This window comes from Cynocephalus volans, chromosome 1 (assembly GCF_027409185.1).
Source record: "Cynocephalus volans isolate mCynVol1 chromosome 1, mCynVol1.pri, whole genome shotgun sequence".
In the NCBI taxonomy this organism is placed as follows: domain Eukaryota; kingdom Metazoa; phylum Chordata; class Mammalia; order Dermoptera; family Cynocephalidae; genus Cynocephalus; species Cynocephalus volans.
In genome coordinates this window covers 11,520,067-11,532,954 of record NC_084460.1, presented here as the reverse complement: position 1 = coordinate 11,532,954, position 12,888 = coordinate 11,520,067, and the positions used below count along the sequence as shown (strand labels likewise).

General features: G+C 45.4%; 1 protein-coding gene across 2 annotated transcripts in view; it reads right to left on the bottom strand.

Moving 5' to 3' along the window:
* Positions 1 to 12,888, bottom strand: part of SLC24A3 (solute carrier family 24 member 3) — a 515,190-nt gene that overhangs the window by 47,258 nt on the left and 455,044 nt on the right. For both annotated transcript variants that reach the window (XM_063088283.1, XM_063088282.1), the window contains one exon: positions 9,819 to 9,893. In XM_063088283.1, coding sequence (XP_062944353.1) covers positions 9,819 to 9,893 — 75 coding nt within the window. The remainder of the gene's footprint in view (positions 1 to 9,818; positions 9,894 to 12,888) is intronic.

The window sequence follows — 12,888 nt, the reverse complement described above, 5'->3', positions numbered from 1 at the left end:
TCGTAGAATTGAAGTCTGGAAGGGGATGTAAGAGGTTGGCAGGTAAATACCAAGTATCGGTCCTTTATGTGCCACCTGTACGATTTCTGCACATCTCTGTGCAATGTCTAGCACCTTCACAATTTTTATGCAAGCACTTACTTCTGTGTACTCAATACTTTCAATAGACTTATTTTATTTGTTTGTTTCCTTAAAATAGCTTATTCTCAAAGGAAACTTTACATTACAACCAGAAGTGGGGAATCAGCACTGCTTGCCATCATATATAGAAGGTAACCCTGAAAATAAATGCAATGACAACAATAGTGTTTACAGATACTGGCTGAACACTGTTAGCTGCCCAAGCCCTGGGACACAGGCCTGCCCTTTTGTTAAGGAAGGAGATTAACTAGGGTCAGAAGCACTGAAAGATCAGCTAGGGCTGGAAGAGAATATAGAGAGAAAACACAACAGGATTTACTTTATTTAAGCCCTAGTCCATACACCATCTAAAATCATTTCTCACTTTGGGAAAAAAAAGTTATGTAATTCTTTGATTTATACAGGGAAACTGAGTCATAGAGAACATGGGTAATTTTCCTGGGGCTGCTCACTTGCCACAGAATTGGTCCTGAACTCAGACCCAGCTCTTAACTTGGTGTCCTTTTCATGCACACTGAGGTGCCCAGATGACATGCTGAAACCATGCGCCTGTGTTTCGCTCGAGCAGGAAGCCGAGGACACAGCCTGGAGCTCTTTCTTTCCACACTCACAAAATATGCTTGGAGAGTGACCAGCTCCGAGTGGCTTTTCCTTCAGAGGCAGTGGCCCTCTGGAGACTCTAAGGCAGATACTTGCAGGACATCCAGAGTGTAAAGTGTCATTTTGGCACAGTGGAGATGGTAAGCTTCGCTAACCATGTGGACACCACTTCAGTCCCCAGCGATGATAACAACCTCCATTTGTGCAGAGATGCAGGGAACCAGCAGGGCCGCAGCTCACCAGGCACATGAGAGGAACTCCCTCCAATTACTGTGACAGCCCAAAGAGAAGGGCGACAAGGAGGGAGCCACACTTATTTGTAACCCCTTCTTCCTAACGAGCCATTGAAGAAAGATTTTGGCTTCATAATTTTTAGTACTCTTGTCTTTGTTATCGGATTCAACAAGCTGACATTTGGATGAAAATGTCAAACTAGAATGGAAAGAGAATTAAAGAAGTAAAGGAAACCATTCCATAATTCAGGTTGGACGGTATGGAATCCATTCCCTGCAAAGCATTCACAGCTGCTATGAACAATCACTAGCTTAAAAAAAAAAATTGTCAAGAAATCATGATTTGAGATGGAAAACATTTTCTATTAATTGTATTTAATTCAATATTAGTGGGGTGGGATAATCAATTTGTAGCCACTTAAGAGAAATAAGATACTGGGAAAGAGTTTATTAGCCCAGGCCAATTTAATTTTCTTCTGTCAGGGAACACAGGCAACGCTGTTGAATATGAAAGCAGCTTTTAGAAAGTCATTATTCTGTGTGATCTTTCTAATAGGTGGGGGCACAGGACCTGCAAAGGAGACCCTGAAAGTTCACTCACCCTGGGAGAAAGTACTCACTGTGTGCTCTCTAGGAACCCGCCCTGGGGCCAATTCAATCTCAGCTACGGATTACTTCAATGATCACACCAAAGAAAAAAAAAATGAGAGTGGGCTTATTTGTACAAAGGATCCAAAACTGAGAACAGAATTTATAGGGATCACAATAAATCAGAGAAATAGTGGACAAATGAGATTGGACGTGACTGGATGAAATTCGTGGTTAGGGACAGGGCATCAGGAGCCTGTAGCCAAGAGGCAGACAGAGAAAGAGACATGCAGGTGATCTCGCCACAAGTGCTGATAAGTGGGCAAGATCTGGAAACATCCAAATAATGGATCTACTTTTCCTGTTGATCTCTCTGCCTGGCACAAAGATGCCTATCACTCAGAGTGCATGACCGCTGCTGGGGAGGATGAGAAGGCGGCTCCACAGGGCCAGGGGCCACAGCTGTCCTGAAGCGGATGGGCACACATGGCTCAGCTGTTAAGAGGACTCGGGAAAGAACAATACAATGGATGAAAGGGTCTAGAAACTAGGCCTCTAGGAAGATCTAAATGGAAATAGGCTCGTTTCTTGTGAGCAGAGGTGCGTTGTGAACTGCCTCTGTGCATCGGGTGGTGTCTATGTGCAGAAGGCTGAAAATGAGGACACTGGTACTGGTCCAGAACAGTCCTTCAGGAGAGCACATTGCTGGGCCATCCTGATGGAGCACTGGGGTCACCCTGTTAGAAAACTCTTAAAATGAAAGGAAAGTAGTCACTTTCCCTTGAGGTTGATGAAGGTTGGGGGAATGGATTTGTTATTCCAGACAGGGTTCATTTTGTTTAATTCTCTTAAGACAAGCGTTGCACATCCCTCTGTATTTTTATGCTCTAGCTGTGAGAATCACTGGTGCAGAAGAAATCTCATTTATACTCCTGGTCCAAAACAAGAAACAGCAGGCTCGGTTGCATTCTGTCACCACTAGGTGGTGGTCACGTCCCAGCCCTATGTCCGGGTCTACTCTGCCAAGGTATGAAGTTGAAATGATGTCAGTCCAGGTCCATCTTTGCAGCTCCATTAAATCTCCTGGAAAGAGGGAAGCACCTCAAGACAGCTTACTGAAGGAGCCTTCAGCCAGCCTGTTGCTGTCATGGGGTAAAGCAGAGTTCCAGGGGCAGTTACTGTCTAATGCTCTTTCTTGGGGGCAGGTCATCTTGAATGTCAACACACAATCCTCATGATGAGTTGTGAGTGAGTGACCTCCTGTTGTGGCCTTCAGAACTGGCCCAGCCTTTTCCCAGCCAGATGCCTGGAAGCAAGCCTTGGTGAGCAGCTCCTCTCCTTGCACTCTTCTGGATGTGTTTGGGGCCAGGCACTGCGACAGGCCAGAGACCACAAGTGGGGGAGGTAACTGGTTCCTGGGCCCCGGATTTGTTGAACACAGACTGGTGGGGGGCCTGTCCACTGACCCACATGTGGTTCATCCAAAGCTGTCCTTGGCTTCACTCTAAGGTTTCCATGTGTTCTGCAGCTGAGCTAAATGTGAACAAACAGGAATGAATTTGAAAAAAGCACTCATTTCCTCCAGGCTTCAGAGAAACGACTGGGTACCATGGAAACCAGCTTTTCAGTCCTGGTGTGTGCTCTAGAATCATTCCAAGTGAGACAGGCTTACATCAGGCAGGTGAATCCCTGGATGTCAGAGCATCCCTGGGAACTGCCGAGGGAATGGCACTCACTAGATGGAAGAGCAGGGAAAAGACGAGCCAGGAATCGCCAGGTGTGGCAGGGAGAGGACAGGGGGCTGGCTCTCTTCTCTGAACAGGGGCAGGTGGTGGCCTCAACATGGCCATGTCAGTGTTTGGGTTTGCTTAATGCAAGTTGTAACCACGAAGCAGGGGTGGCCGCATTGCTGAGGCTAAGATTTCATAGCCTGTATGATAATTCCCGGCATTGTTAGAATTTTAAACAGTGAAAAGAATGGGAGAAAATCAGCAACATCATTTCCGTTCAAGAGACTGAAACCTTGAAAACCTTCCCCTCCTGACTGTAAACAGAAACAGCTCCCCATAGGCTCTTCCCACACAACAGCATGGGGACTCCCCTGACTGTCTGCATCTGGAATCCTCACTTCTTCAGCTCTGGGGGCCATGACGATCTCATCTGAGAAGAGGAATCCAATGGAACATACTGGAAAGCCGGCTGCTATGCACCAATATGGTTTACATTTTAAGGTTAAACAGGAATTCCTACTTCAGGGTGTCTAGCAGGCTGACTTGATGGTGGTAGGGATTGCAGAGGGCAGGACTGACCAAAAGGCAGGCGTGAGCAAGGCTGGTCATCTCCTATAAACATATTAGGGCAGGCTATAGGGAGGAGAAAGGGATGAGGATGAATTTAGGGTGTGGGAGATGAGGGTTGCTATACCAAAGGATGATGGGCAGTGCAAAAACAAAAACATGCACAAAACTAGAATTCCCAAGTTATTTTCCTTGTCAAAGACCGGAGGCCCCTCTATGTGAGCTATATTCTCGAGGTCAGCTGACCCACTTTCCTGTTCAAGGAGCGAATGCGAGGGGACCCCAGCTCCCTAGTCTACCCAGCATAAAGCAGACCCTTCCTCTTATCGATAGCAGTGTATGTCCACAGGCAATTTGTTTAAAGACCTTACAATTCTGCCATAGTCACTCCCTGTGAGAATCTTCTCGCTGCCATAGTTATTCGCCCTTCGCCAGAGGGAGAGCTGTAATGGGTGTACAGGAGCATAGGAGCCTCAGGGTTTCTAAACTGGAGAGGGGGGTGGGGCAGAAGGGCAGGGCCACAGGGCCACGGGGGTCCCACTGGGAGAGGAAGGACAATCATCTACATGACCTCTAAGATTTCTTTCCACCCACAGAAAGGGCAAGATAAAAAGATTCCTGTATCATTTGAGATTGATTGTCTTAGCAAAAGAATTCTAGGACGGGGAGGCTGAAGCTGTTCCCTTCTGCCTAAAAGCAAGACTGAAAAATACGCGAAGGAGGCACACCTCTTTATCAGGGGCATTGCATCGGGGGGATAAGGACCAATCTAAACACTGTAAGAGGCAGATTTTGTTGGAGTCGAGGTCTGAATTCTGTATGGGGGCTGTACCGCTGTGCCACCAAGAGGCCTGCTCTGGTCATGCTGAGGTATTGCAGCTCCCTGACCTTGGGCCAATCATTTGCCTCTGGAGCCTCGGTTTGCCGTGTGTCAGATGGGACTAGTTTGCGTAGTCATGAATGTTAAACGAGAAAATCTTTGTCAGTAGACCCAACACAGTACTCAGTCCCATATTGAGTACTGAGTCTATGCTTGTTAAAAATTAAAATTAATTAAGTTAAAAATTCAGTTTCTTGGTCTCGCTAGCTGCATTTCAAGAGCTCAGTACCCACATGTGGCCAGTGGCTACTATACAGGACAGCACAAGACTGCAGACTATTTCCATCACCGTAGAAGTTCTGTTGGAAGCACTGAGCATCCCTGCAGTGGTTCTCTGGAGCTGTCTCTCTTCTTTCCCGTGGGATCCCTTCACTTGAGGACATTGAAATGAGCCCTCCAGAGAAGGAAAGGGAAGCATCAGCTCGAGGAGCCTCTTCTGTGCCTGTGCTCAGGCTGCCCCAAGGACACCCCAACTGGTGGCATTGACTCCCCCAGCCCATCTGCAGAGAGGCAGCACTGTCCAACTGGGACTTGAGCCATCCAAGTTATCGGAACCTGTCCCATAGTCCTGTCTACCTCCCCCTGGAGGTCTCCCTGCTCTTGATGCTCACAGTCCCCAGCCTCAAGCAGAGATGAGGGTAAAAATAAAGTATTTCTTTTAGGGCAGCTGTTAGACTGAGGATGTAATGAATCATTTGCATTTATGTAAATTACATGATTATGTAAATTACAGTAACATTTCAATACAAGAAAGTGTCAGGCCTGCCGGAATTTGGAGAAAGGGCAGCACTGGAAGGCAGGAGATGCCCGTGGTTGAAGTGCTCCCCGGGGGTGGAAGAGAAGCATCAGGACATCTGTCATGATTTGTCGACGATCTGTTGGGTGGAAGCACACAGGAGGCACTCCAAAGAACCCAGAATGCTCCCAGGACCTAAAAGGTGACACTTCTCTTGCAGAGAGAGACTGAAGGCATTGGGTGAGCCTCCTGGGCGCTGTTCAGCTCCTCCATGGCTGAAGCTTCAGTGTTCAGAATGTCACCAGGGTTAAAGGAGATGCTTGATCGGAGCCGGGAAGAGCATTAAGAAACATATATTTTGTTTTTGAAATTATAATTGCTTTAGGCAATGACACGTTCTTAATTTTTTCTACTTTCTCTTTAAAACAAAGTAGAAAATAGCACAGAGCAAGATTTAGGAGAAACCCAAACTCCAAAGTGAACCACCTCTCTGTCTCTGAGTTAGCTGCTGGGAGCTCTGCTGGTCTCAGAAGGCACGCACCTGTCTCACTCCTGTGTTGTGGCTTTTCAGTCCCTGTTCCTGCCCCATCTGCAGCAGCTCACATTTTGCTGTTTTGATACTATTAGCACTTCCCTGGCCCGCCTCTGAACCCTCTGTTCCTGCCCTTTGGCTCCCTGGGCCCCCACGGTTTGGCCTTGGGGCTCCTCTGCACGGGTCTGAAGGGCCTCTTGATGGGATGTATACAGAAGCAACATCTGGTTCCACTTCATCCGGACTTGCCCTCTGGGTGAATGAGCTCTTTATTGCATAACCTAAGGGGACCCACAGTTATGCCTTCTGAACATTTCAGAACTATATAACGAGGGAGAGCATTTAAAAAAACCCTAATAGTTAAATAAATTGTTTGGGAGGATTGGTAATTATTTTGTGGATAGGAGGAAGGGCTTTTCAATAAAGGAATTTTAAGGGCCTTTCGCAGAGTTCTATAGAAAAATTTAATATTAGCATAAAGAAAACTGGAAGAAAAATGATTTCATTACCAGATATTAGGGGAAACATAGAAATAGGAGAATAAGAAACCTGGACAAAAAGATACAGAGAATGTGTGAACTGCACCCTGAGGCTGGGGACATGGAATAGATTTGGGGACGCTGTGTTCTGGGGGTGAGACTGTTTTACTCCTAATGTTGGTTTTAAGCCTCATGTGAAAATGACCTCAGGAGCTTGGCCACCATTTAACAAGAGTCAATAATCTACCAGACTAACAGTAGTCAGAAACCCAGACAAACTAAAGCTTCTTTGGCTGCCATGACTCCCTTCCTTGGGGGAATCTCAAAACTCACTCTAGAAATGATCATTTCTATACAACAGGTGAATATCCTGAGCAAAAGGTTCCCAACCATATTTAAAGTTGTGTTTCTCAAAATGCAGTGAGGTGCTTCTGGTGTCAGAATCACTGGGGAACTATATAAAATATAGTTTCCTAGGTCCTGTCCCTGAGCCTACAGAATTAAAATCTCTGGGGTCTGCATTTTAAATAAGCATGATGGATCATTTCAATGCACACTGAAGTTGGAACACCAGTTAAAGTAAAAAGAACCAAGACCTAACCGTATCTTTTCCGTTTCTTTGTAACACTGGAGAAATGTAATTTTTCTCAAAATCACAAAACTCTGTCCTTGACAACTGGCCTGTAAATACACAGAGCAAATCTTCGGGTAACAGCCAGGAGGCATTTGCTTTTGCGGCTCGCTGCTGTCTTGTCTGAAGAAAGTGCAGAGCTGCTGGCGCCTGCGTTTTCAGTGGGCTCGGTCTGCGATCTAGACGCCACACCCTGAGGGCAGCGGGGTGCTTTGCCCAAAGACTGAACTCGAGTGAGCGTGTCACCTGCAGCCCAGAGAAGCAAAACCTCTTTACTTCTTCACACATCATTAGCAGCAATTACATCTATTTTGTCTTGGACGTGTCCAGATAAATTGGACAGAAGACAAGTTATTTCACACATAATCCAGGAGGTGTCTATGTTGAAAACAGAGAAAAGAGCTGACACGGGCAAAATTGCTGTTGGAAGTCACTACTGCTAAGTCCATGCTCCTGGGAGATCTGACCTACTCAATTCTGTTTCATCACACTGTCCTTATGAGTGTGGTCATGCCTTTCCAGAATTCAGCAAAGTAGATTGGTTGCATCCATTTACACTGTCGTCTAACCATGTCTCTTGAGAAAAGTAATTTTCAAGAGTCATCCTAAAATATCCCAAAGGCAGAAGAGCAGAATGCACATAATCACGGGTTCATACATCACAGGATACAGCTCACCGGAAAGAGTGAGACGTGTGGGTGGAGGGGAAAAGCAGTGTCCTCTAGGTTGCACGTGCTTGTAACTTTCCACAGGTAATAACTGAGAATAACAAAGTGGAGCTTAGGTGTGTCCTAAAGTCTATTAACCAGGAGTTTAAAAGATGAAGCATGTCTTCAGTTCTGATGTGGTGTGCTAAACCCACCTTCCTTGAAGTGGGTCTCAATCCTGCCATTGTGGTTCCTGGAGTTAGGGCAGTGTGGTTAGCCTAGTTCCCTTCCTGTCTTAATCTGGAAAGTCTGGAGGACGAGCTCTAGAGCATGCATAATACAACTTTCAGGGCAACGCTGACCTCCTAGAAAACTTTGTGATGGTTTGTAAACCTGAGATGTTCAGTGTTAGGAATTGCTACTCACTGAAGTAGCTATCTGGTTCCTAGCAGGAAGTCTCTTATCAAACGTCATGTTTATCTTATTTGCAGAGAGATTTACAATAAAGTAATCCACAGGTAAATTCTTTATAAAACAGGTGAGTAGACCCTTTGGTGGATCTATTACCATTTTGTAGGTAAGAAAATTAAGATCCAGAGAGACTGATTTCTCCAAGGTCATTAGAGCTGGTAAGGGGGTGTATTAGTCAGGGTTCTCTGGAGATCTATGCTTGTGTGTATGTGTGTGTGTGTGTAAAGAGATTTATTATGAGGGACTGGCTCACATCATTATGCAGGCTATGTCCCACGATCTTCTATCTATAAAAGCCAGTGTTGTAGAGCCAGCCCAATCCTGAAGGCCTGGGAACCAGGAAGCCAATGATTCAGGCTGAGTTTAGGCTCAAGAAACAGGAGCACCAATATCTGAGGGCAGGAGAAGGTGGATGGCCCAGAACAAACAGAAAGGGCAAAATTGCCCTCCTGCTGTCTTTTTATTCTATTTGGACCCCGAACAGATTGAATGATGTTCAGCCACAATCTTCTTTCACTAAGTCTCCAATTCAAATGCTAATCTCTTCTGAAAAACAATCTCACAGACACACTCAGAAAATAATGTTTCACCAGCCATCTGGGCATCCCCTAGCCCAGTCAAGTTGACACATAAAATTAAACATCATGGGATGACAGGGGCAGTATTAGGAATCAGATTTCCCAACTCCTATTTCAATGTTCTATTTGCCACACTTCTTCTGGACAGCGTGGCTTGCCAAGCTAAGGAGTTGGGCTTCCCCCACCCCCGCCCTCAGTGATACAGAGCCACTGATCCATTAAACAAGAGAATAATCTTCACAGGTGTTCTTTGCAGAGACTCCACTTGGATGGTTCTGAGGATTGATTGAGGGTGAAAAGGGAAGAGGAGGAGGTGGCAGAGATGCTACTGCATTGCCACCCTGGCCTGCAATGAATGCATTGCATCAGCCACATCAGTTCAGGTCTGCAATGTAGAGGGCCTCAATGAAATGGGCTGTGGAGGGATACATGGGGGAGATTCTTATGAGGTGAAAATCCACGGGACAATTAGCTAAATAGATATCATGGGAGTTGGGGAGAAGGCCAGCTTCAAATCATTCCCAGGTTGGGTGGCTGGGATACGAACATGGGCTAAAGTACAGAAAGGTGGTGCAGTCTTGGGGAAAACTTCAAAAGTTGAATTTGGGACATGAGGATGTCTAGTAAAGAATTGTTTATTTATGACTGAACCTTGAGGAGTGTCACTGCCAAGAACACAGGGTGGGGTTGTTGTTGGCACAAGGGCGGCCATGGTAATGGGCGCTGCGGGGAGGGCAGGGAGTGAGGTGGTCAGGAGGTAGTCAGGAGGGGACTCTCACGGACCCAGGTGCCCCAAGTCAGGACTCCTGTTCCAAGCACCCAGGAATCAGGCTGGGGCTCTGGGTGACCAAATTAGTGGGAAGAAGGGAAAGCCACCTCCATGCAACAGACATGCCCTTGCTCATTCACCACCAGTGTCCCTGAGGGAACTCCACGTGGAGGAGCCATGAATCACCCGTGCTGAGAAGTGTACTGAAGGGGACTAAAGTGGCAGGAACAACTTACCACAATGAGGGCGACCACAGACAGCGTATAGTAAATGGAATCCCTCAGCAGGCACCAGGAGGAAAGAGCCACAACCTGGAGGCAGAGGGAGACAAAGACAACAAGAAAGGATATCAGACCATGCAAAACGACACCCGCAGGCAGGCTCTGGACAGTGATAAGCCAGAAACAGCCTCGCAGCTATGCCTCCTGTACTGGCCCCAGTCAATCTGCCAATCAACAGGGATCTAGTATAAAGGTCTTTGGGCATGTCAGTCTGGATCTTCTGAGAGGCAGATACCAAGATGTGATTAAAACCTGCAATAATTTGGTTAGGGGGAAATGGATGGGGATAGGAAATGGGCAAGGAGCCAGGGGAGCTGGAGAGCTTCCTACGCGCCCATGACGCAGGCTGAGCCCTGGGAAGGAGAGAAGGTTGGTGGACCAGCCCAGCCTGCTGGGCCCTCTGAGGAAGGTGCAGCAAGGCCGAGGGGGGACTGTCTATGCAAAGTCGCCCAGTGGATGAGTCTCCTGTCTCCCAAGACCAGGCCTGCCCTAGCACCCTAACATCAGAGGAGCAAAGTTAACCTGTGCCTTTGTCAATGGCCCTGATGAAGGAACATCTGCTGCAGCCTGTACTTCTGCGTGGAACCAGCAACCTGAGCTGGCAGCTGCTGCCCCTCAGAGGCGCTCAGACAAGCCTGTCATGCAGTCGCCTCCTGCCCTCTTCCCTTTTATAGTCCTGGCCTTGCTGGCATTTGACCCCTGGGTTAATCAGAATTTTTAAAAGATTGATTTGCATTTTATACTGATCTGGAGAAAATGTTATTCTTAGCATTTGGGGGATGTCCCTTTAAAGACATGCTGGATCTGCTGAGACCAGCGGACAGGCACATTGCTGGGAGCTGAGGCAGCCTCATCTACTGGAGAGGGAGGCACCGGCAGCCATGAGGAGGCAGAAGAGTTGGCTGGGCATTGTGGGAGGGGAGGGCAGGCGGAGGGAACCTGGTGGTTGAGACTCTTGTGCTGGAGGAAGGGTCATTTCTCCCTGCTAAGTCCTTCAAAGTCTCTTTTTGAGGAGTACATAGTATTTTTCTGTGTTCACAGAGTAGGTCCATTTTGGCAGGCCATTACAAGGAAGTCTGGGAGAGTGCACAGTGCCATGTCAGAAGGCAGTTTCTGGATTGTCACCCACAACTCCCTCCTCCCTAGAAGAGTATCAGCCACCCGTGGCCACAGATATGTGTCTGGCTGCCTTTGCCTTTGGCCTAGTAAGTGAGAAAGGACACAGCAAATGTTGACAGTCTCAGCTGGGCCAATGACAGGCACAGGGACAATGCCACCTTCTGAGCCCCTCCTCGTGACTGCTTCAGCAGTCTGCAAAGAAAGATCAGGCAAATTTAAGCCAGAGAAGGCGTTCTGGATTCAAATAACATAAAAGATAGGACTTAAATAGAAACATAAATGAATAATGAGGCCAGTCTCTTTCCATTACCCATTCTTCTACTTGTTCTATGGACACTTAGGGATTTTCTGTTGCTAATTTTGCCTTATTAGGTGTCGTATTCGCAGATCTAAGTTACAGATGATGAGATTGTCAGGAAGAGAACTCACACCACAAATATCACTTTAGAACAAATTTAAAGTATTTGTTACCCCTTAAACATTCTCCCCTTGTATTGTAAACTCTTAGAACCTGTGGTCATCACCATAGATGGTGAATCTATGGAATAGTTTAAGTCAGACTAAATCGTTCATTTTCCAGTAGGTCATAAAAGGTTGTGAATATTTATTCAATTCATTATAATCATGCAAATGGACTTAAAAGGTGTGGTAAATGTCAATTCTGAATTGCTTTAACAAATTACTTGGGCGTTTATTTAAAGATGGCAGATTGAACACATTCCATTACCTTCGCTCTTTCTTGTTACACAATAACAATATAATAGTAAAGGGATTTTCTAAAAAAACAGACATAAAACCACAAGACAAAAAAAAAATTAGAAGAGCTGATCAGAGCACCAAAATTTTGGAAGCTGGAAAGCAAGACAAATAATCATTCAGTTGGCAGTGGGGAAAGTTCTAGAAGTGGAAGTAAAGATGGGCCTGAAAACAGGAAAATTAAAAGACTGTAAGAATTTAATCTCCAAATCACTTCCCTCACTTCAAGCAGCCCAGTTACCATCCATCCCATACCTTAACAGAAAATGAGATCTGGCATTTGAAGAACAAAAATTCCAGAAAACAGAGAAAACAGAGGAGAGAAAATAATCAAATAAATAATTCAAGAACAATTCCCAGAAGTTAGGGACATGTGTTTTCAGAGCGAAGGGGTCCTCTGAGTGTTCTTCATTGACAGTACAATGAACAAAAAAAGATGTACACCAAGGCACATGAACCATGAATTTCACAGGACAAAGAATAGAACTCAAACTACCAGACAGAGCAGACAGGTTTATATACAAAGAATCAAAACCCGAATGACATTTTATTTCTCAACAAAGACAAGGAAAGCTAGAAGAAAATGGAATCATGCCTTAAGAGAGAAAATAATTAGAGAGAAAATAATTTCAACCTGGAATTCTATGCCTAACCAAAATTATTAATTAAAAGTGAAAAAATAATAAAAATAAAAGTTTATCTCAAAAAGTTTACCTCTTATGTACCTTTTCTGAAAAAGCTACTGCAGGATGTACTCCACTAAAATAAGGGAGTAAACTACTTGTTACATAAAACTATATTAAAATAAATCATAATATCAAGCAACCAGAATACATAATAATAATTGAGGAAAATTTCCAGAATGATACAAAGGGAGATTCTAGACAGAAGGTAAAAGTAGATTATGATATAACTATTTGGGGAGGATGGGGGGCTGGATAGTGAGGTGGGGCTAAAAGAGGCCTAAACTCTTCTCTTCCATACTGTGAAGTTAATGAAGAATGCTTGTAACTGAGAAATCAGATAGCTTTGATCTAAGCATGTTATTTAGAGATACTGAACAAATATCAGCAACAGCCAATCTAGTAGAAAGTAGGTGCCTCAGAAGAATGAGATATTGGTGTTGATGTGACTGGAAGATGGCTGTTTT